Source organism: Neophocaena asiaeorientalis, unplaced genomic scaffold (genome assembly GCF_003031525.2).
Source record: "Neophocaena asiaeorientalis asiaeorientalis breed wild unplaced genomic scaffold, Neophocaena_asiaeorientalis_V1.1 scaffold85, whole genome shotgun sequence".
Lineage (NCBI taxonomy): Eukaryota > Metazoa > Chordata > Mammalia > Artiodactyla > Phocoenidae > Neophocaena > Neophocaena asiaeorientalis.
In genome coordinates, this window is record NW_020174301.1 from 5,080,174 (window position 1) to 5,102,503 (window position 22,330).

Genomic DNA, 22,330 nt, shown 5'->3' on the forward strand with positions numbered 1-22,330 from the left:
CTCGGTTAAAGTTCGTATGCATGACTCAACAATAGCTGAACTTTTTACTAATGGATTTGCTTACATGAGAAAAATGAGAGTTTAAATAATCAATTAAGCCCCGACAGTTTAAAAAAAGTGACTTAAGATACACCAGCTAGTTGTCCTTAGAGACGAGCTAATAAGCTCATCTTTACACTATTTATATAATATTGCAAATAATATTATAAATAATGTTTATATTATAAATAATGCTTATAAGCTCAAATAATAAGGAAGAGAGGGAGGAGGTGAGGTGAGGTCTTAGGTTTCATTCATTTGGCAAAAGCTGATGGCGGACCAATTCTCATCAACCTGGTGAAGAGGAGACAAATGCCATGGAATATGGGCTTTGGAGACAGACATTATGGATTCAAATCCAGGCCCTGCCAGTAATCATCTGGGCAGCTGCTCTGAGCCTCAGTTTCCTTATTTGCAAAACAAAGGTGAAAGTAATACAGAGTAATGCACATGGGTGAAAGGACATTAATGATAGGGTTATAAAGTGCAGTAAGAACTAATAATAACTACAGCCATAATCACCCTTTATTAGATATTCCTGTCCCGAAGCTTACCCTGCAGAGGTGTGGCTGACTCCAAAACAAGGGACTACAACAGGTGACACTGTTGGTGTGATGTGCCCAGTGAGGTGGGCATGGGGGAGAAAACCACCCAAGACTACTGTGGAGGGGGGCACCACAGAAGGGGAGCGCTTGGTTAGATTTAAAGGGGAGCAGGAGGTTACTAGGCAGATAGCACCCCCCGCCTCCTTCCCTCCCTCCCCATTTATTCCTCCATCTATCCATCCACCATCCATTTATTGAACACCTACCTACCTTCCATCAGATACTATTTTATTTTATTGTATTGAAGTACAGTGGATTTACAATGTTGTCTTAGTTTCTGGTGTACAGCAAAGTAATTCAGTTACATATATCTATTCTTTTTCAGATTCTTTTCCATTATAGGATTATAGGTTACTACAGGATACTGAATGTAGTTCACTGTGCTATATAGTAGGACCTTGTTGTTTACCTGTTTTATATAAAGTAGTGTGTGTCTGTTAATCCTAAGCTCCTAATGTATCCCTCCCCCACCCTTTCCCTTTTGGTAACTATAAGTTTGTTTTCTACGTCTGTGAGTCTGTTTCTGTTTTGTAAATACATTCATTTGCAGATCCTGTTTTAGGTGCTGGGAACATGGCAGCACCTGTCATGAAGTTTACATTCTAGCAACAGGTGACAGACAATGATGTGTATATAAACAAAGAAGAATTTCATACCGTGGGAAAAAAAGTGCCATGAAGAGAATAAAACAGGGCCAGGGGACCTGGGGGAAGAATGTTCCAGGCAGAGGGAACAGCGAGTACAAAGACCCCAAGACGGCGAGAGAGTGCTTGAGAGACAGAAAGAGGGCCAGTGGGCTGGAGTGAATTGAGGGGAGAGACGTAGGTGACTTGGGGGGGCAGGGCAGGAGCTTAATTGCAGAGGGCTGGCTAAGCCAAGGTAAGGTTTTTCAATAGGTTTTTACAGTTCTGAGGTTAAAAGTCAAAACAAAAAAAAACCCACAGGGGTTTCCCTGGTGGCGCAGTGGTTAAGAATCAGCCTGCCAATGCAGGGGACATGGGTTCGAACCCTGGTACGGGTCTGGGAAGATCCCACATGCCGCGGAGCAACTAAGCCCGTGTGCCACAACTACTGAAGCCTGCGTGCCTAGAGCCCGTGCTTTGCAACAAGAGAAGCCACCGCAATGAGAAGCCCGCGCACCGTAACGAAGAGTAGCCCCCGTTCACTGCAACTAGAGAAAGCCCACGCGCAGCAATGAAGACCCAACGCAGCCAAAAATAAAATAAATAAATTTATATATATATTAAAAAAAAGGTACATTTTCCCTTTATGCTTTAAAACTCTTTAAAAACCACAAAGGAGGGCTTCTCTGGTGGCGCAGTGGTTGGGAGTCCGCCTGCCGATGCAGGGGACATGGGTTCGTCCTGGTCCGGGAAGATCCCACATGCTGCAGAGCGGCTGGGCCCGTGAGCCATGGCTGCTGAGCCTGTGCATCCGGAGCCTGTGCTCCGCAACGGGAGAGGCCACAGCGGTGAGAGGCCCGCGTACAGCAAAAAAAAAAAAAAAACCCACAAAGGAAGACTGGAAATCTGCACTCGCCAGCACCCCCCACCCCAGTCCTTAGGCCCTAAACTTTGTTATGTAAGAACCAACACCTTCTTTAATCTGTTGCCAGAACAAGATACACTTTGCATCCTAAACAAGCTGCCAAAACAAAGCAGAAAGCTGGGCTAAAACTCTCTGTTAGAGGATGTTCTAAACTGTTCAAAACACATTTCTCTATCTTTTCAAGTATGTTTATTTGGACAAGGTATACGGATATAAGCGCGGATGCAAGGAGCCAGCTGCAGGGCCCCAAGACAAACTAACACTATTATTATTTAGCAGAAGGGTAAGATAAAAGCCGCCTTAAGTGTAAGCAAGCATTCCTACTTCATCTAATGTTTATGAGCAAAAATACGACCTCAATGTGAACCAGCAATGCTGAGGAGGACACAGACACGTATTTGCCAAAGACATTCCAGGCTTGGTGAACAGGAAAAGCAGTGGGGTTTGTTTCCTCTTTTATTGGGGCCCCCTCCCTGCAAGGTCACAGTTTAAGCCTGGGCAGCTTAAGGCACCAGTTAGACTCATTCTTGCCCATATAGACTCATACCAGGGGCTCCGCTTTAGAAAACGGAGCTGGGGACAGTCTTTGAATCACAGCATTAAGGCCATCTTGGGCTCCTTTACATACCACTACTACATCTTTACATCCTGCATATTCCAGGGAAGTCCCCATTTCAAGTCATCTGCCTCATCTGGACACCCCATGTCCTGATATCTGATTCAAGAAATGTGGGCTCTTTTTTTTTTGTGTGTGGTACGCGGGCCTCTCACTGTTGTGGCCTCTCCCGTTGTGGAGCACAGGCTCCGGACGCACAGGCTCAGCGGCCATGGCTCACAGGCCCAGCCGCTCCGCGGCATGTGGGATCTTCCCGGACCGGGGCACGAACCCGTGTCCCCTGCATCGGCAGGCGGACTCTCAACCACCACGCCACCAGGGAAGCCCGAAATGTAGGCTCTTTTAAGCAGCACTGTTCTGACTTCCCAGTAGACACTCCCAATTCTCGAAGACTTCATACTCTAATACATAAGAATATATAAGGCATATTTTTTCATTTGTGATCTACAAGTTCATTGGACTGGATAATTTTCTTAAAAACAAAGAGGATAGGAACACATTGCCTTTAGGTCAAGTCCTAGGCTTGGCATGCTCTTCTTCTCACTGAAGCCACAAGCAGCTTTAGCATGTGGGGCTTTAAATATAAGAGCATAAGTTTAATATCTGGACCTCAGGAAGAAAAATTTATAAAGCTCTCCCCTCCAAATTTTACAACCCGCAGAACCACTATTCCTATATCCTTAAAAGATTTCCCTGGTAGTCTTTCAAACATTAAAGGCTGCTTGGATGGGGAATGGATTTGTCCTTTTGAAAAAAATACACAGAATAGACTATGTGGACAGGACACAGGTGGTAGACATGCGAACTTCTTGCAGACAAAGCTCCCGGGTGGTCTTTGTATGGGAATCACTGACATCCACTTGTTTATTCATCAACTACTGAGCAGCCAGCATCCATAGTCACTGTGCTACATCCTGGTGATAAAATGGACCTAAAATACTTATGTTTTCTGCATTCATAGATCTTTGATCTAGTAAACGAGGGAGTGGATTTTCAAATGAGGAAATGCTTCTAAGAGAGCACAAGGTGTCGGATACATAGGTACCTCCAAGTAGAGGTAAACGGAAGATGTGCTTTGTAATGAATCACAGAAAACACCATGGGCCATTCCAACCCATCACCAAGAATGACTCCAACAAGTAGAGGTGTTTCCTGATATGCTCAGCCAACTTCAGGCACCACTCCTACCTGAGCTGGGCCTGAGGAGGGTTCCCTCCCCAGAGCAGCCTGTGGCCACTCCTTGCAACATACCATGGTGCTCAGCACATCGTATCATGTTCTTGGAGAAACGCCAAGAACATGTAATACATATAGTCTGTATATCAGATCGTTGTTTAATAAGATTATGAATGTATACTTAGAAAATTTAAAGCTATAATTAGAACATAGGTCCACCAAGAAAAGTTAAGTAGAACTAAGCAAAACTGGCTATTTCCAATGTTTTGTTCCAGAATTTGTTACGATTTCATTTTGTAATCTGTTAACCTCTGAGAGCAAACACACAGCAGCATATGCTAAAGGTGTAAGAAAACTTTTAAACGGAAAAAGTTCCAGCCATTGACTTTTTTGTTATCTGTGCATTGGAAAAACGCTGTGACTATTTTATTTCATTGACAGAATGAGACCCAACTCTCAATCAGAAAGTCTGAGACTTACTGGTGCAGAGGGGGAAAGGAAAAAAGAAATGAAAGCACTTAGCTACAGGTTCCAGAAGAAAAACCAAATAGGTGTGCCCAGATTTACACACAAGGCACACCTATTTTTTACACCTTATAAAACGTGCTATAATACAAGATGCTTTTTTTTAAAAAAAATAGTGCATTTCTGGGATGCACTTAAGATAGGATTCCTTTCAGAGAAGTTTGATTAGGCACTGCATCAAATAAGGCCCACAAAGGACCAGGAGGGGAGAGGCCAGGGGCAGAAGAATGTATATGCAGAAGAGTGCTTAACCCCTGCTCCACGACCCAGCCCAGGATGTGATTTCAAACAAAAAGAAAACAAAGCAAAGACCCAAATGCTCAGGGCAAAATATTTGTCCTGTTCCTGCTCTTTTGATAAACACCCTCCCTTGGGGTCTTGCCTCCCCGACCCAGCCCTCCCAGTAGGTCTCAAAAGTGGTTACTTAATAGGAGTGGTTCTCAACTGGGGGCTGATTTTGCCCCGCAGGGAACATTTGGCAATGGCTGGAGATATTTTTAGTTGTTGAGTTGGGGAGGGAATTGCTACTGTCATCTAGTGGGTGGGTACCAGGGATGCTGCTAAACACAGGACAGTTCCCCACAGCAAAGAATCACCCCATCCAAAATGCCAGGCGTGCTGAGGCTGAGAAACCTGGTCTACAGGAGGCAAAACCATGATCATCCCTCTACAGACTTGGGGTGTAAGTGCTGAGTATTTTGGACTTTTCCGTCCTTTAAAATTAGCTATTATTTAGTTGGAGGGAAAAACCTGCAGACCTCTGTTGTCATTATATGATAGCCCCTGACCCAGTTGGATAAGCCACAGATGCAGGGGTTAAACTCACTGACACATGAAAATGCAGAAGGAACACACTTGAAAACACGAGGTCGAAACGTGCATTGAAAGCTTATTTCAAAGAGGCTGAGCCAGGCCTCACATTTAGTCTTAGAAACCCTTCTCAGAAGTAATTTATATCAAGGAGCTGTGGCAAATTCACCTTTTCTGTAAGTACATCATGACTCAACAAGCCTTTTGATCCATTATAGAATGGCAACAATATTTTAATTAGTTATTTTCACTTACTTGTCAGAACCTGTTTGGATAATCTAAATAACTTCACATCCTCTTAACATACCTCCTGAGACTGTCTCAGAGAAAACAGGCTCAATTTTCTTTTAAATCCCCAGTCCCAGTTAAGGGATAGATGAAGCTGTTATGGCAACCCCACACACCTGCTGACTTTTAGGCTAGACTCACTTTTCTTTTTTTTTTAACCTTTCCCAAATCATAAATCTATTTCTTTCATGGTTGAGATGATTTTTCTTGTCTCATTCCTTCTTCAGTGCTAGCACAGCATGCTTTAAAATTTTTTCTCAAAAATAAACTTTGGAGCATGGTTTGATTAATAACTAGGTTTTCAGAAAACCTGTTTGCATTAGAAAGGCAAGAATCTCTAGATTTCTTACACTTCCTGCCCAAAGATGGTAAAGAGAGGGCACAGTCAGGCTCTTTCAACCTGTAGCTGTAAGACAATATGAATAATACACAAATGTTTTGCTTCCCCATATTCATTCATGGGAAACTTCTTAAAGGAAAAATCCTCACATCTATAGTAACAGATCAATTGAGTCAATTCCCCTCGCCCCTCTTACCACCAGACCCCCCAAACAGGGTTAAGTTCTTTCATCTCAAACATAAATTCCGCGGAGCTTTACAACCACAGACAAAACAAAACAAAACTGTCTAGAAACCATACTCTCCTTTCAGTCCTGGGGGAGCAGTCTGAAAAAACACACTCTTTAAAAGGTCAATAAACTATTACTCTCAGTCAAATAACCTGCCTTTCCTGCTCTTTACTACTATATGCATGGGAAAAAAACCTCCGCAGTTCATTTGTATCATAAGAAAAGCAAAAAGTTTAAGTAAAATGTCCTTCAGGCCAAAGCAAGTGGCTTCTGTCGCCAGGATCCAGCATACCACATCTGGAGGACCCTGGGGGTCTCCAGTGTCGCCAAGGAAGCGGGGAATTTCACGTCTGCTCTGCAAAGCCAAGGACACCTCCAGCAACGTCGCTTTACCTTAACCCAGGGCTCCTTTTCTTCTGCTTCGGTTCCTGGTTTTGCTGAGCAGGGAACTCTGGACTTCAAACTCACAACACGGCAAAGAGGCTTGTAAACGCCAGACCTCAGCCCGACAGACCGGGGCTCCCCGCCCGCCTGGGGGACGCGAGCGGGCTCCTCTCTGAAGCAAGGCTATTGAAATGCACGTCTCTCCAGAGACACACACCGGAAAAAAGAACAGACTGGGGCAGGCGTTCCCACCCTCCCTCTCCCCACTGCATTTACTAGTTAAACACACCAGCAACCACTAACGGGCCAGTCCATGTTTCTGAAAAAGGAGGGGGGTATGTTTTCTTTTTTTTTTTTTTAACCGCAGGTGGGGAAAGTACCATTTCTTCACATTCACCCACGCTTGTCTGCACCATTAATCTGACAGCGATTGTCCCCGGGGGCAGAGGCTTGCATTGAAACCAGTGTCTTATGCTTTTTAATTTCTTTCTTCGATTTGGGATGATGGAAAGGTACACGACTGAGCACAGAGATCAAAGAGCCTCCTCTCCTAAGTCCCTGCATTGGAGGCACACTTTATGGCATCCTTTCTGTAGGTGTAATAAAACACAGTGCAACTGGATTCTGGTTTCCACTCGTTGTTCAGAATTTTCATATTTCAGAATGTTTGTATTGAGATAAATGGGATCCCCCCAAAACTTCACTTATGAAGCTTCCATGTTTCACACTGTTGGTACATTTTGTATTGTGTCCTTTTACTGCAGTAAAAAAATTACTAGTTACCTACATTCCAGGCAATTTACACACCTTACCCGACTGTCCACTAAACTGTCCTGCAGAAATGCCAGATGAAGCCGCCACAGAAGGCAAAGCCACAGGCTCTGCGTATTTATGAACAGACGGAGCCAGAAACCTTCTACCGTGGTGCTAGCACAGCCCCTTTTATGTAGCCCTCCCTTAGAACTAGGGCAAGATTGTTACGACTCCTGTCATTTTTAACAAGACTAATGTGATTTAGGGAAATTTTTCATGGAGATTATTTGCTCGTAAAGATCAGCTAATACATAAAAAGACCTTTGTGTGTGTGTGTAATCTCTCTAGGTTGGCTTGGAAGCAATCCCAAACATTGCTGAAGAAATGTAAGGATTTTAGCAATAGAACACGGCCTCTAAAATGAAGAGGAAGCTACTGGATTACACATTATAATAATTACGGGGGGTTAGCTAAACTTCTAGTGCACTGTCCTTCCAAGGAGTCAAAAGCCCCCATGAATGTGCTTTCACCACACCCTTGGAGGGACAGTTTCTCTAAGTGTGATCTGTAGCCCCCTGGCCCTACCAGAATCACCCAGAGCAGGGTGGCATGTTAACATGCAGATTCCTGGCCCCAGCCTGGACCCCTAGAATCTCTGGATGAGGGTCTGGTAATCTATACTTTAAATGAGATATCCAGGTGATCCTAGAACTTTGCCTTTTGTTTGGGACATTAGTAGGCAGTCCACTGTTTGTCAGAGGAGTGAAAGTGTCCCGGAAAAAGGGAAATTCAACCATGCTCCCAGGCACAGGGCTAGAAGTACAGGAGCATAAGATCTGGGATCACTGCCCCCCAGACTTAATCATCCTCTTCTACTCTCCCATATTTGGAGTTATCAGCTCCTCCTTCAGATTTTATTTCTATATTACCTCTATATCTTCTAGGATGGAGAGAAAGAGGATGGCTCATCTTTAAATTTGCCAAGCATATTTCCAAATGAAAAGAGCCCCAAATCACCACCAGACAGAGCCAAGAGTTTCAAGAAACCTGCCTAGTTGGGCAGCCCTTAGTGAGCAATAACGAGATGCCTTTCCTGTCGACCTGCCTTCTCTACATTCACGTGCATGTGATTATGGGAAAGAAAGTGAAGAATAAAGAATCAAAGGATGGGCTTAGGGATCTGTTTGAGGTGATGGAAATGTTCTAAAATTGGACTGTGATGATGGTTGCACAACTCTGTAAATTTACTAAGGATTATTAAATCACACAGTTAACCAGGGTGAACAGTAAGGTATATAAATAAAGATGTTACTAATCAAAGGGGCAGGTGGTGAACATCTGTTCCAAAGGGACTCAGTCTATATCAAGGAGCTGATATTGGAGCTTTCACAGTCCGTAGAAGCTAAGAGGCCTCTTCATCATCATCCTAGATACTGAGGAACGCCCCGTCTAGGCAAATGTGCTGGGCATTATACAGAACAATTAAACAGAAAGCACAAATCCTCCAGGAGTTTATACTTAACAGACCACACTCAGGTGGATGTGATAACAGACATTAACAGACAGGAAAGACACGTGGGCATTTATTTCCCACATGAGGGAAAGGAACCAGTAATTAGTAAGTAGGGTGGTAAGGAATTTATGCCCAAAGAGTATGTGAAGGCCATGACAAAAATTCATAATGGGAAAAACAATCATTCATCAACAAATCTTTATTTAGCAGCTGCTAGATGCCTTGTAAAAAGTATTGTAAAAGAAAATACTTGCTGGAACAATGATAGATTGAACTTATGCGCATGTGGATGTCTAAAGTTAAGTGATTTAAGAAAATTTCAAAAGAAAGCATCAACGTGCTTTGTACGTGTTGATGACTATTAACTTGTACATCTGAAATAATCACATATGTAACTACATCAGAGAGTAAATCGGTGGGGGTGAGCCTGACTCCTTCATTCAGATAGGAAGTTATGAGCTCATTCAATGTACTGGGCTTTTACAAAATCTTTTTCTTCATTTATAAAGGAAGAAAATGGAAAAAACATTCTTGAAGCATCGTATGTCAGGCCCTGTCCCAGATGACTCATTTATAATCCGATTTAAGCCTTTAAACGGTAAAGATTATCCATATTTTACAAATGAGGCTGAGGCTCAGAGAGTTTCAGCAACTTGCTACCCATTGCTCAGCTCTAAGTGTAGGTACTGTAATCAAATCCTGGTGTGTCTGCTGTGTCAGTTCTTTCTACTAACCACTCTTCCCTCTCCCGCCTTACCTAAGGCCACTTCAAGCTCCAAAATTCCTGATTCTGTCTATGTTTCCAAGATGCCTGCCTGCAGCTTTGAGTTTTGCTGCAGGGCCATGAAAATAGATGGTTTATAAACAGTTTTCATTTGCAAGGCCACTCCAAAGTGTCCTTTAGGGAAAGGGATTACTGAAGCAGTTCATTTTCTCTGGGCTGGACGAGTACCAGCCCTGACCGTCACTCCTCCTGGCAAACTCTAGGCAGGTCCATCTGCTGGAATTGGCATTACATCCCTCACAAGGTGGGAAGCCATGAGGTGCAGGAAGCAAGCACGTTCAGGTGGAAAACAAAAGAGGAGGAAGCCGGTTCCTAGTAAGATAGGTAGCAGGGCAACATCGCTGCCTGAGGCCAAGGGGACCAAATGCGCCCATCTCCCCTGGAGCAGTCATCATCTCCTGGGCCTCGTGGAAAATTTCACATCCTCACCTAGAGAAAGTTGTGCTCAGAATAGAAGTTGTCCTGGTGACCTGCGGATGGTGCCACATTTCAATGTCTACCCCCAAGTTGCACACTTGCTACAAGGGGCTAAGTGGACAAAAACATAAGGCCAAAATACAGCCGAGGTAGCTCGAGACACCACCTTTTGTCTCAGCCATCAGGAACCCAGAAACCAGAGAAGATTTCTTGAGACCAAAGGGCTGCCCTAATGCCCACTGGAGGTACAGCCCAGATTTAAGGAGAAAGGCTGGATCTGGGTGTACAGAGCCCTTTGCCTCTCTCACCATCCACCAGATGGGCCGATCCAAGAAGGTGGCGGGCATTTTCTAATATGGATGAACTTTCAGATGGAGAAATGGATCCAGGTGAACACACAAAAGCCAATTAACCTCATAATTAAATTAAAATTATGCTAGTCAGCAATGGAAAATATATTTTTCTTCATTTTTAAAGTTTACAACCTACTTACAAGAATGACTTGAAATGGAAAACAGCACATTATAAGCACGCAATTAAACCAAACAGTCAAACGAAAACCAAAGAAACAAAGTTGGAAAAAAGTGACCTAAGACGTCAGTCACAAGGGCAAATGGAGACAAATTTCTCACTCTCACCTGCCTGTACCTACCCATTCCTCAAGATCCAAAGCTGACTTCTAAGAATTGACAAGAATCTCTTTTCAACCCCAGGGCATTTGTTGTGTGTGCATCTCACTTGGCCCTCACACAACTGTGCGGCCCCAGTTATCTTTTGTGTACTGAGATACACTGTCAAAGATTGAACTCTTTTGCTGCTCCACCAAGAAATGGTCATGACAATTACCTTGAAATTCACTGAAGGTCACCTCTGCACCGCAGGTGAGGCACCTTGGAATCGATCCCTTAGAAGAAGGGGTATAATCATCCCTTTCTGGGTTATAGTGGTAAAGGAGACATGAACAGAGCCAGGGATGGGAGCACGTGGGGAACAGGAGGAAGGGAAAGGATGGATGCTTTGGGTCCATGAGAATGCAGACACATAAGCCTTCTGAGGCTCACATAGTGTTGGGTCCTGGAGAGGAGAAAGGACAACTCTGAGGGGCCATCACTTCTGTGCTCAGAACAGTGGCCAGACCAGAGACCCATCCCTTCACTGTACTTGTTGGTCACGTGTCTTCGCAGGCGGCCTCTCGGCTGTTGGGTCCTAGCTACTTCCAAAGTTCAATACCATCACTGAGAATCACCCTCAGACTGAAGACGCTGCAACAGCTTTGGGTACTCATGAGCTCTGGGCGTCCCTGGGACGCTACAGGGGGTGTAATTTTGGACTCGGACACCCTATTACTTTTAGAAATGCACGCCTCATCTATCTGAGAAGAAGTCCTAAATCTCACACCTTCTTCTGTGGCCCCCAGCGCTGGGCCATAAGCACACATGCTCAGTACTTCTTGCTAATTTCTCTGGAAGAGTCACATTACCCCACTTGGTTCAGTGTCACCCCACTGCCACATTGTACCAGCAAGAAGCTAAGCTCTCTGAAGTAGAATAACACTGAAAAACAAAACATCTTTTTTAACTTAAAATACAAAGTCTTTTCAGAATGTCATTTCCAGAGAAGAAAGCCCTTCCGGTTCGTGCTGGCAGAAATGGGTGCTTTTTAAAAATAAATATCGAATCTTTACTGCCTGTGAACAGTCTTCTGCTACCCTGGCAACACATTTCCTCTTATCATTAATGTAGGACAAAGTGGATAATTTTGGGTGAATCAGATAGATTTTCCTCCAATCATTTATCATGTCAATGTGCTTCTTATGCTCTACTGGGCCAATTCCTGATCTATTCATGACGGAGGGGACAAATATTAGCACTAAGTTATTCTTTGCAAATAAGACGTTGCAACCAACACCACTGAGATATAATCCACATGCCATAAAATTCACCCTTCTAAAAAAAGGGTACCGTTCAGTAGTTTTTAGTATATTCACAGACTTGTGCAACCATCACCACTATCTAATTCAAGAACATTTCATCACCCCCAAAAGAAACTCCATACCCATTAACAGTCATTTCCCTCACCCCCACAGACACTGGAAAACACCAATAGACTTTCTGTCTCTACAGATTTGCCTATTGTAGGAATCATATAATAGGTGGTCTTTTGTGACTAGCTTCTTTCACTTAGCATAATATATTCAAGGTTCATCCATGCTGTAGCAGGTATCAGGGACTTACTCCTTTTTACTGCTGAATAATATTCCATTGTATGGATAGCGCACATCTCGCTTAACTCATATTTAAGATGAGGCCATTTTTGCAGTTTCTCGTTAAGCTGTATTTTAAATGAGGAAAGGTGACCGGTGTCCCTATATTGGAACTGCCTCCCAGGCTCTTCTTGACTCTCCATTGAGCTTTGGGGAGTCCTAGACCAGAGCTCGGTGAAGAAAGCATGCTCCCTCACTTGAGAAGGCACCATCCATCAACAGTATTCTCCACGGGCCATGCCAGGTGCCCCCGTGGAGCCTCCAGCTGAGTAAAGGAGACAAGGGAGAATGAGGCATGACGGTGTGGAAATACAGTAGACTCTAGGAGCAGGGTCCCTGACCTTCGGTGACATTTTACATGGGTAAAAAGGAAACCAAACAAGCAGCAAATGTTTACTGTACTGAAAATAGATATAACAGGGCCACTAATGAGGGACTTTCCCCATTTCACCAGGAATGGTAAATTTTGGTTCTGTAAGTTATTTTCGGAGGCAAATTAATTACTTGTTTTCTGCAATGATTATTGCCGGATAGATCACGAAGCAGCATGTGTGTACGTGTGTGTTCCTATCTTCTGAGAACTGAGAGACCTGGCTTCTAATTGGGTTCTGTTACCAATCAGCCCCCAGGTCTCTGGCGCTCAGCAGCCTCATCTGTAGATGGAGGTCAGTAGTAACTGCTTTCATCACTTTACAGGCCTGTTGTGAGGATCAAATATTCATGAGATCATTTGTAAATGTTAAATATATCATACAAAAGCAGGCTATTTTGGTGGTTCACTGTCCACTGGGGCAGAGACCATCTCAACCAAGACTACAAATATTACTTGATTCTTCTCCTTTCCCTCATCCTCAAATATATTTGGGTCCACAGTTAAGTGGAAGGAGGCATGAATTCCTGGGAGTGCAGTGAGAATGAGAAGAATGAAATTATTTTTCTGCACGAACACAGCTTATTAGTCTTGCTTGCATTTATATGACATACACAGAACAAGAAAGGGGGGACTTCACCATTCAGTCTGTCTTTGCAAATTACATCTTCAATGGTGACAGAAAGATTATCTGCCATGCAAGTGCCCTGGGACAGCCTATGTTCCCTCTCACTAGGTAACAGTTTAGCCCAGAACAAGATCTACTCATTGCTTGTGGCTGTTATAGCAGAACATGCTTAAAATCCCTACAGCAAAAGAAGGAAGGGGACAAGGGCCTCCAATTTATAACATGAATTAGTTTCGCAGGAACATCATAAACATTTGTCCTTGGGCTTTATGAAAAAGGAGTTGTAATCAAAAAGTAAAAACAAAACAAGGTAAAACAAAACAAAGCCAATGGTTTTAATCCCTCGGAGAATCAAGGGAAGGGATTTGCTGACTCATGCTGTGATTCCATTTCCTACACTGCAGGGGTAGAGCAGGAGGGGTCTAAAGCCAGTCTAAGTCCTGTCTTTTCATCCAAGGCTTCCAAGTTCATAGATAAAGACAGGACAGTGTTGCCATAGGTAATGAATGGAATGGCACTAAGGAGGCTGGAGGACTGGCCCTGGGCCACATTTGAGGGTCTCTCTCTTACATCGCGAGGCATTCAAATTATAACAGACCCTGTCATACATTCTTCCCAGGAGAGCACAGGTGGCACAGTAAACACCCCACCACAGAAAGACATGGGCTACCAGCCCTTCTGGAAAGACAGGAGGATTGATTTCCTGGGTGTGGCGACCTGAGGAAGGCCAGGGAAAGACTAGGAGCCCCGCCCTCCGCTGGGAGGAATGCAGACACACCACGGGCCTTTGTCTCTGGGGCCAGAGCACACAGGAGGCTGGGCACACAGCCGGCCAGGTGCCTGCTGAGGGCGGCACTGTCTGCAGAGCCAGCCAACCCTAAGAGCCCTGGTATTTTTTGTTTGTTTGTTTCTTCAACTTTTATACTCATGTTATTATTTTTTTTACATCTTTATTGGAGTATAATTGCTTTACAATGGTGTGTTAGTTTCTGCTTTATAACAAAGTGAATCAGTTATACATATACATATGTTCCCACATCTCTTCCCTCTTGCATCTCCCTCCCTCCCACCCTCCCTGTCCTATCCCTCTAGGTGGTCACAAGGCACCGAGCTGATCTCCCTGTGCTATGTGGCTGCTTCCCACTAGCTCTCTATTTTACCGTTTGGTAGAGAGCCCTGGTCTTGAAGGAATCCGGGAGTGCTTGGTGAACATTGAGCTCCCTGGGGGAAGGGAGTTGTGCAAGAGAACAGACTAAGAGAAGTCAAGTCCAGCCTCGGTCTGCAGATGGAACAGCCCAGGACAGGGAAGGGGGCTGACATGGGACGGGCCCTTTTCCTTTACCCTCCAGACTTCTGTGTCTAGTTTGACATTGGCTTTTTTTTTTTTTTTTTCTGTACTGCATTCATTTTGCAACTATTTTATTGTTGCTTTCTTTCTTGGGAAAGTTGGAAGGTAACAACCTGAACCCAGGAAAGGAAGTTTGTTGGAGTCAGAGATCTCCTGGGACCATCCACCAAAGATGGAAGGAAATTCATACCAAAGGGATGTCCCCAACATGTACTGACATCTGTGACCTAAGTCTGAAGTCTCACGTCATGTCCTGTTACCACTAAGCTGCTAAAGCAGAAGGGAGCAGGGTAGGGGGAGGGAAGGGAAGTAAGTACCAGGAGCAGGAAGGCTGCTTCCAAGAAGAGTTTAGAGGTGGAGATGGAGATAGACGGCTACTGGCAAACTCCAGTGTCTCACACGACTCTGCTTCTGGACTTCTTAGTTAGGAGGGAGGTTGTAAACATCTTCAGAACGCTCCTGAATTTCTAGGTTAATTAGCATAAGCTCTAAAATATGTGCCACTTATAGCAAGATGTCTCTCAAAAACAAAACTGGGTCTTCCCTGATGGCGCAGTGGTTGAGAGTCTGCCTGCCAATGCAGGGGACACGGGTTCGTGCCCTGGTCCGGGAAGATCCCACATGCCGCGGAGCGGCTGGGCCCGTGAGCCATGGCTGCTGGGCCTGCGCATCCGGAGCCTGTGCTCCGCAACGGGAGAGGCCGCAACAGTGAGAGGCCCGCGTACCGCAAAAAAAACCCCAAAAAACTGAAAGCAAGCTAATGACAAAACTACAATCCAAGTGTATGCCATATGCTGAGTGTTATAGGCCAGTTTCCAGAAAATCTCTCCAGAAAAAAAAGAACTGCTGGCCCTGACCCCTTAGGTCTAAGACATGAGAATTACAGAACTCAGATCCTTAGAACCAAAGTAACTTTAGGAGTCAAGTGGTCCAAGTCTTGGATTTACATATATATTTTTAATGCTTGTATTTAAAGAAAAAACTGAGGCTCAAAGAAATTGAGTGAGTTGCCCAAGGTCACAAGCTGTGAGTTCCAGATCCAAGAGTAAATCCCTGATTTCCTGTCACCTGGAGCCCTTTTGATTAAGACACATGAAGGTCTCCTCCCTACTCCCTCAAGCCAATGTAATGGGTAGAGTTTATGATATTAAGGAATAATGGAGAGAGAAGTTTAGAACAGGGTAGAGTTTCAGAGGTTACATGCCACTCCTTTTTACCTGTGAAATGAAGATAGTCTCAAAGAGGCTAAATGATCTCTCCAAAATTACTCAGGAATCAGTGACATAGCTGAGCCTGGAGCTTCTGGATCATTGTCCAGGACCCTTCTCCTTCTCAAAGCTCCCTCCAGTGTCTGGTGGTATCTCAGGTAAAACCACACCCAGAGAAGTGGGCTTAGGACACCTCCGATGCTTAGCAAGGGTTCAATTAAAACCACACCAGAGCTCCGGCCTTCACCAGGATGATACTTGCGTAATTTCCCAGGTTTACTGGACTGGTGGCCCCCCCAAAGATATATCCACATCAAATCTCTGGAACCTGTGAATGTTTGGAAAAAGAGTCTTTACAGATGTAATTAAGCTAAGGATCTTGAGAGGGGAGAATCATCCTGAATGATCCAGGGAGACCTCAAATCCAATGACAAGTGACCTTCTAAAAGAAAGGCAGAGGGAGGTTTGACACAAAGAGGAGAGGACACAGAGGGGAAGGCTCTGTGGAGATGGAGACAGGGATGAGGGTTATGTAGCCACAGCCACTAGGAGCTGGGAGAGGCAGGGAAGGATCCTCCCCTAGCCTTTGGAGGGAGCACAGCCCCTGCCAGCACCTCAGTTTGGGACTTCTGGCCTCCAGAACTGTGAGACAATAATTTTCTGCGGTTTTAAGCCACCACTGTTACAAAAGACACAGGGAACTAATAATACATTTATAATCTCTATGGATAAAATCAATAAGAAACATAACCAAAAAAAAATCAAAGATCACAGAATGGATAGGCAAACTGTGGTACATCCATACAATGGAATATTATTCAGCCTGAAAAAGGAAGGAAATACTGTCACATGCTGCAACATACATGAACCTCGAGGACATTATACTAAGTGAAATAAGCCCATCAGTGGAAAACACAAATACTGTATGATTCCACCTATATGAGATACTCAGAGTAGTCAAATTCATAGAGACAGAAAGTAGAGTGGTCACCGCCAAGGACTGTGGGGAGAGGGGAATGGGGAGTTACTGTTTAATAAGAACAGATTTCAAAGTCATAAAGTGCTATGGAGATGGATGGTGGTGATGGCTGCACAACGTTCGCAATCTATGTGATGCTCTGAACTATACACTTAAAAATGGCTAAGATGGTACATTTTAGGGAACACTCTTGCACTGCTGGTGGGAATGTGAATTGGTTCAGCCACTATGGAGAACAGTATGGAGGTTCCTTAAAAAACTACAAATAGAACTACCATATGACCCAGCAATCCCACTACTGGGCATATACCCTGAGAAAACCAAAATTCAAAAAGAGTCATGTACCAAAATGTTCATTGCAGCTCTATTTACAATAGCCCGGAGATGGAAACAACCTAAGCGCCCATCATCGGATGAATGGATAAAGAAGATGTGGCACATATACACAATGGAATATTACTCAGCCTTAAAAAGAAATGAAATTGAGCTATTTGTAATGAGATGGATAGACCTAGAGTCTGTCATACAGAGTGAAGTAAGTCAGAAAGAAAAAGACAAATACCATATGCTAACACATATATATGGAATTTAAGGGGAAAAAGTGTCATGAAGAACCTAGGGGTAAGACAGGAATAAAGACGCAGACCTACTGGAGAACGGACTTGAGGATATGGGGAGGGGGAAGGGTGAGTTTTGACAGGGCGAGAGAGAGTCATGGACATATACACACTAACAAACGTAGTAAGGTAGATAGCTAGGGGGAAGCAGCCGCAAGGCACAGGGATATTAGCTCAGGGCTTTGTGACAGCCTGGAGGGGTGGGATAGGGAGAGTGGGAGGGAGGGAGACGCAAGAGGGAAGATATATGGGAACATATGTATATGTATAGCTGATTCACTTTGTTATAAAGCAGAAACTAACACACCATTGTAAAGCAATTATACTCCAATAAAGATGTTTAAAAAAAAAAAAGACGGTACATTTTATGTTATGTGGATTTTACCATAATTTTAAAAACAGAAAAAAAACAACCAAACCCCAAAAAGCAAGGATTACAGTATTTACAAATCCAGAATCATCACGCTTTACCTACAGTGGGTCAGAGAATAAAAGGCAGAGGGAAGAGGGCAGAGCTTTGTGCTGGGAACCCAGCCAGGTTGACTCACGAGCTGTCACACGTCAGCTGCTCACTGTACAGGACATTTTTCTAGATCACACACCCATCTGAGGGGGTGGCACACCCACTGGGTGGGTCTTGAATCTGCCCGGAACCCCACTGCAACCTGCTCCCAGAAGCCCCACCTCTGCGGGTCCGTGTGGAAAGCATCCCAGGCTTCGTCCTCATCAATGGCCCTCACGGAGGCCTGAAGCCAGTTGGGTGAGGGGCCCTCGCAGCCCCTGCAAACACTGCAATACTCGGGTCTCCAGGGAGAAACCAGAGTCAGCAGATGTGTCTTCAAAACTGCATGCTTCTGCATCTAGTTCTACTGTAGAGATTCCTTCCTACAGCTGTTGAACTAAATCTGAAGATAATCAACACCCCTCACCAGCCCTTCTGCCTCCCCAACTCTTTTGGGGGGTCACAGTCCCACATTTGGCCTGAGGAGACAGCTGCTTCCATCCACGCTGTCTACAAATGTGGTGCTCAAGCTGGGGGCTGCGTTCACTGTCTTCCCGCCTCTCTTGCTATAGCTAAACATCTTGGAAATAAGTTCTGGTGTTTCAGTTATTTGTTTATTATTGAATTAGAATCGACATACAATATTCTGTTAGTTTCAGGAGTACAACATAGTGATTCGGTATTTTTACACATGGTTCGTCACAGTAAGTCTACATTCCATCTTGTTTTAAGATGAAATTTCCTAATTGCTCCCAACTCTACAGGTTTATTTCAGACCTGTGCGGCAGATCAAACTTGGGAAGCCAAGGAAATGCTGTAAGGCCCCACTCAGGGCTCCTCGCTCTGTGGAGGGACAAGGGGCATATTCAGAGGACAGGCGAGGACTACTGTACTTTGTGTCTTGGGATGAGACGGCTGGACTTTAAGCTACCCCCTGGATGGGTCACATGCATCTTCTCCAATAGCTTTCCTAGGGATGTGCATCACCCTGGGCCCCAAACCCAGCCTTGAAGTATCCTTGGGCTGCCAACAAAAGCCTTACTGGAAAGGCCATGAAAACTCCTCCTCGCCCCCCAGCTGTGTGTGTGTGGTGGTGGGCATCTACTTCTCAGGTGTCACTCCAGCTAGTGCCACCACTGTTTGGTGTCCAAAGCTCTCCAAACTGGCCTCCCTGTGTCCACCATTTCTTTTTCTTTTTTTTTTTTTTTTTTTTGCGGTACGCGGGCCTCTCACTGTTGTGGCCTCTCCCGTTGCGGAGCACAGGCTCTGGACGCGCAGGCTCAGCGGCCATGGCTCACGGGCCCAGCCGCTCCGTGGCATGTGGGATCTTCCTGGACCGGGGCACAAACCCGCGTCCCCTGCATCGGCAGGCGGACTCCCAACCATTGCGCCACCAGGGAAGCCCTCCACCATTTCTTTTTAAAATTGAGGTGAAATTCACATAACATAAAATTAACCATTTTAAAGGGAACAATTCGCGATGTTTAGGACATTCACAAGGTTGCGCAACCACCATCTCTATCTAGTTCCAAAACATTTTCATCGCCCCGAGGGGGTACCAATAAGCAGACACTCCCCATCCCCCGTGCCTGCCCCCAACTCCGGGCAACCACCAGTTTGCTTCCTCTCCCTATGGATCGATCTCCTCTGGATATTTCATCCAAACGGAAGCGAACAGTGTGTGTGGTCGTCCATGACTGGCTTCTACCACTTGGCATAATGTTTTCAAGGTTCATGCATGTTGTAGCCTGTGTCAGAACGCCTTCCTTTGAAAGGCTGAACGAGATTCCATTGTCTATATATACTACATTGTGTTTATCCGTCCATCCATGGACTCGTGGGCTGTTTTCCCTTCTGCCTGGTGGGAGCAGAGCTGCCGTGAACATGGGGGCACACGCATGCATTTGAGGACACCCACCTATTCTTCACACAACAGTCTGATCCAGCCACGTGACACTCTAGCCACAATCACTTCAACGCTTTGTACCACTCTTAGGGTAAAGCCAAACTCCTGAATGGCTTTTGAGGTCCTCATGCTCGGGCCCCTCCCATTCCTCCAGCATCATCTCTCTCAGCCGTGCTCCTGCCCAAATGACTTTGTTTCTTGGGTGTGCTGTGCTTATGCTTGCCTCTGAGCCTCTGCCATTGCTGTTCCTTCTTCCTGAAACACCCTTCCCCTGAGTCAGAGGCAACCACTGTTCCTTCTTCCTGAAACACCCTTCCCCTGAGTCAGAGGCAACCGCTTAGACAACACGCACTTCCTTATCTCCCAAATCCAATTAGCTGGACTAGGTCTCAGCACAGAGCCAACATCAGCCCCCCTCTGCACTTCACGGACAGGAAGGCATTGCAGAGCTTGCTGTGGGATTAGGAAGGCTACCCCGAACTTGGTGAAATCCCACAGAAGCTGCCCAGTGACACCCCGGAGGACTCTCGGATTCAGTCCTGGGTCCCTGAAACATAGCCTGTTGGGAAGTTTGAATGAGGTGAAGTGGATTCAGTGCCCTGGTGTCTGCTGAAGCCATGTGACAAGTTGTTCAGCTACCTTTCAAGGACTCCACCAGGCGTCCTGACTCAGTGCTCAGTGCACATTCTCCGCCCTGAGACGCAGGACGGGTGTGAGGCAATCTCTGCTTTTTCCATGGGAGTGTGTTAACACCCCACAGGCCTATGAGAAGCCAGGCAGTGACTCTCTGACCTCTGACCTCATGTCCACAGGTGGCCCCGGCCCAGGAGGAGCTCAGCTCAGCCCAGAGGCAGAAGCTGGTGGGGCCGCTGCTGAGAAAGCAGGAACCAAGCTCCCTGGTGCGAGGCAGTCACACCTGAACTTGACAGGCTTCGGCTCAGCCTGGACCACAGGGCGTTCTGGGTCACACAGGATGTGGTTTTCTAAGGGTGGGGAAGTCTACGCCCTCACCTCTAATGACTCTTTCTTCTCTTAGCTTCAATTTGGAGCCTCTGCTCCGTGAGTCTGTACACTCCCACGTATACACACAAGAGCGCACATGTGTACATGCACACACGGACATGTGGGCACACATACGCACAGGTGTACAACCCACACTTATGGCTCTAGCACATTCTTCATTTCCTCTTTTCTAACTTCTAAACAAAAGAACAGTTTAATATAACCTTTCCTACTACATAATTCCTAACAGACTCTTTTTCATTCTTTTTCTCCCTCAAATTCCCCATCCTTCCAATTTCCACACGAGCACTCAGTACGCACTGCCTGAGAAGACAGTACCGCACAGTAGTTCTCTAAGCGACTCGTCATCTACAACTACTCTTTCCTCCACATGTGAGAAAAAGATGGAAAAAAATGGAAAAAGAGAACCCCGTGTATTTTCCAGGGCCTTGCGGAAGATGACGGTAGCTTCGAGGGAAGCCCATCTGTCACTTACCTCCAGGACCTTGCCAGTGATAAACTGGTGGCAGGCTTCACATTTCACCCCGAAGAGACCCTGGTAGTCCTTTTCGCAATACGGAGCGCCATCCCTGCAGGACAGAGAGCGTCAGCTCCCGAGAAGGCCGAGGGCAGGAAAGACACCCAGACCCCATTTCTCTCCGCCCTCCTGCACAGAACGGTAGCAGAAGCTGTTTCTCTCCCACCCAGCACTCACATGTCTGGAGACCTGGTCAGACAGGGTCAAAGCCCACAAAACCAAATGATCCAGAGAGAACGCTGAGGTTCTCCAAGCCGCGTGGAAATAACAGACAAATGGTTATGGCTGCTGATTCCTGGACTGCCTCAGACCTAACTAGCAAAAACCTGGAGTCTCTCTCTCTTGCAGCACCAGGCCAGATGGGCTTCAGCTGTGGTCCCAGGGTCCCTCTTCCTCAACCCCCACCAGCTCACTGACTCATATGCGTCCCAACAGCATGGAGACGCCATCCCCTTAGCCCTCAGGGGCCCTAGGGGTCCAGGGCCTCTCATTCAGCCTCCTGCAACCTCCTTCATTTCCCTCAGGACACAGTGAAGAATACCGTGTTCTATGTGTGCCATCATATGGAAGAGTTAAAACGTGCCACTTCAGACAGCCCAGTCACCTAGCGTTGCACAGCCGTCAGTGTTGAAGGCCGAACATTTCTCTCTTCTTACTTTGGCTGTGCATCAGAATCACCTGTGCAGTTTCTCCCTTTCTGATACTGGTGTTTGCTTCACCCCAGACCTGCAGAATTGGATTTCTAGGGGGTGGGGCCTAAGCTACTTCTTCTGTTTGTTTCACTATATTCAGGAGTTAAATTCATTAAAATTTTTTTGAATAGGTGCTGGTTGGAGACCATTTTTTAAAGTGGATGGGGGAGAATTTTCCCTCTCTGCCAGAGGACCCTCCCCCCGCTCCATGCTCATTCTTCCCTCCTTAACTTTTTTTTTTTTTTTTTTT

The 22,330-nt window shown here is 45.5% G+C and overlaps 1 protein-coding gene across 4 annotated transcripts in view; it reads right to left on the minus strand.

The window, feature by feature from the left end:
- ABLIM1 (actin binding LIM protein 1) overlaps positions 1 to 22,330 on the minus strand; it is a 311,835-nt gene that overhangs the window by 75,795 nt on the left and 213,710 nt on the right. For 3 of the 4 annotated variants that reach the window (XM_024755953.1, XM_024755952.1, XM_024755955.1), the window contains exon 6: positions 21,347 to 21,440. In XM_024755953.1, coding sequence (XP_024611721.1) covers positions 21,347 to 21,440 — 94 coding nt within the window. Of the gene's footprint in view, positions 1 to 6,569; positions 6,794 to 21,346; positions 21,441 to 22,330 lie in introns of those variants that run through there. The other variant, XM_024755954.1, reaches the window with a different exon arrangement.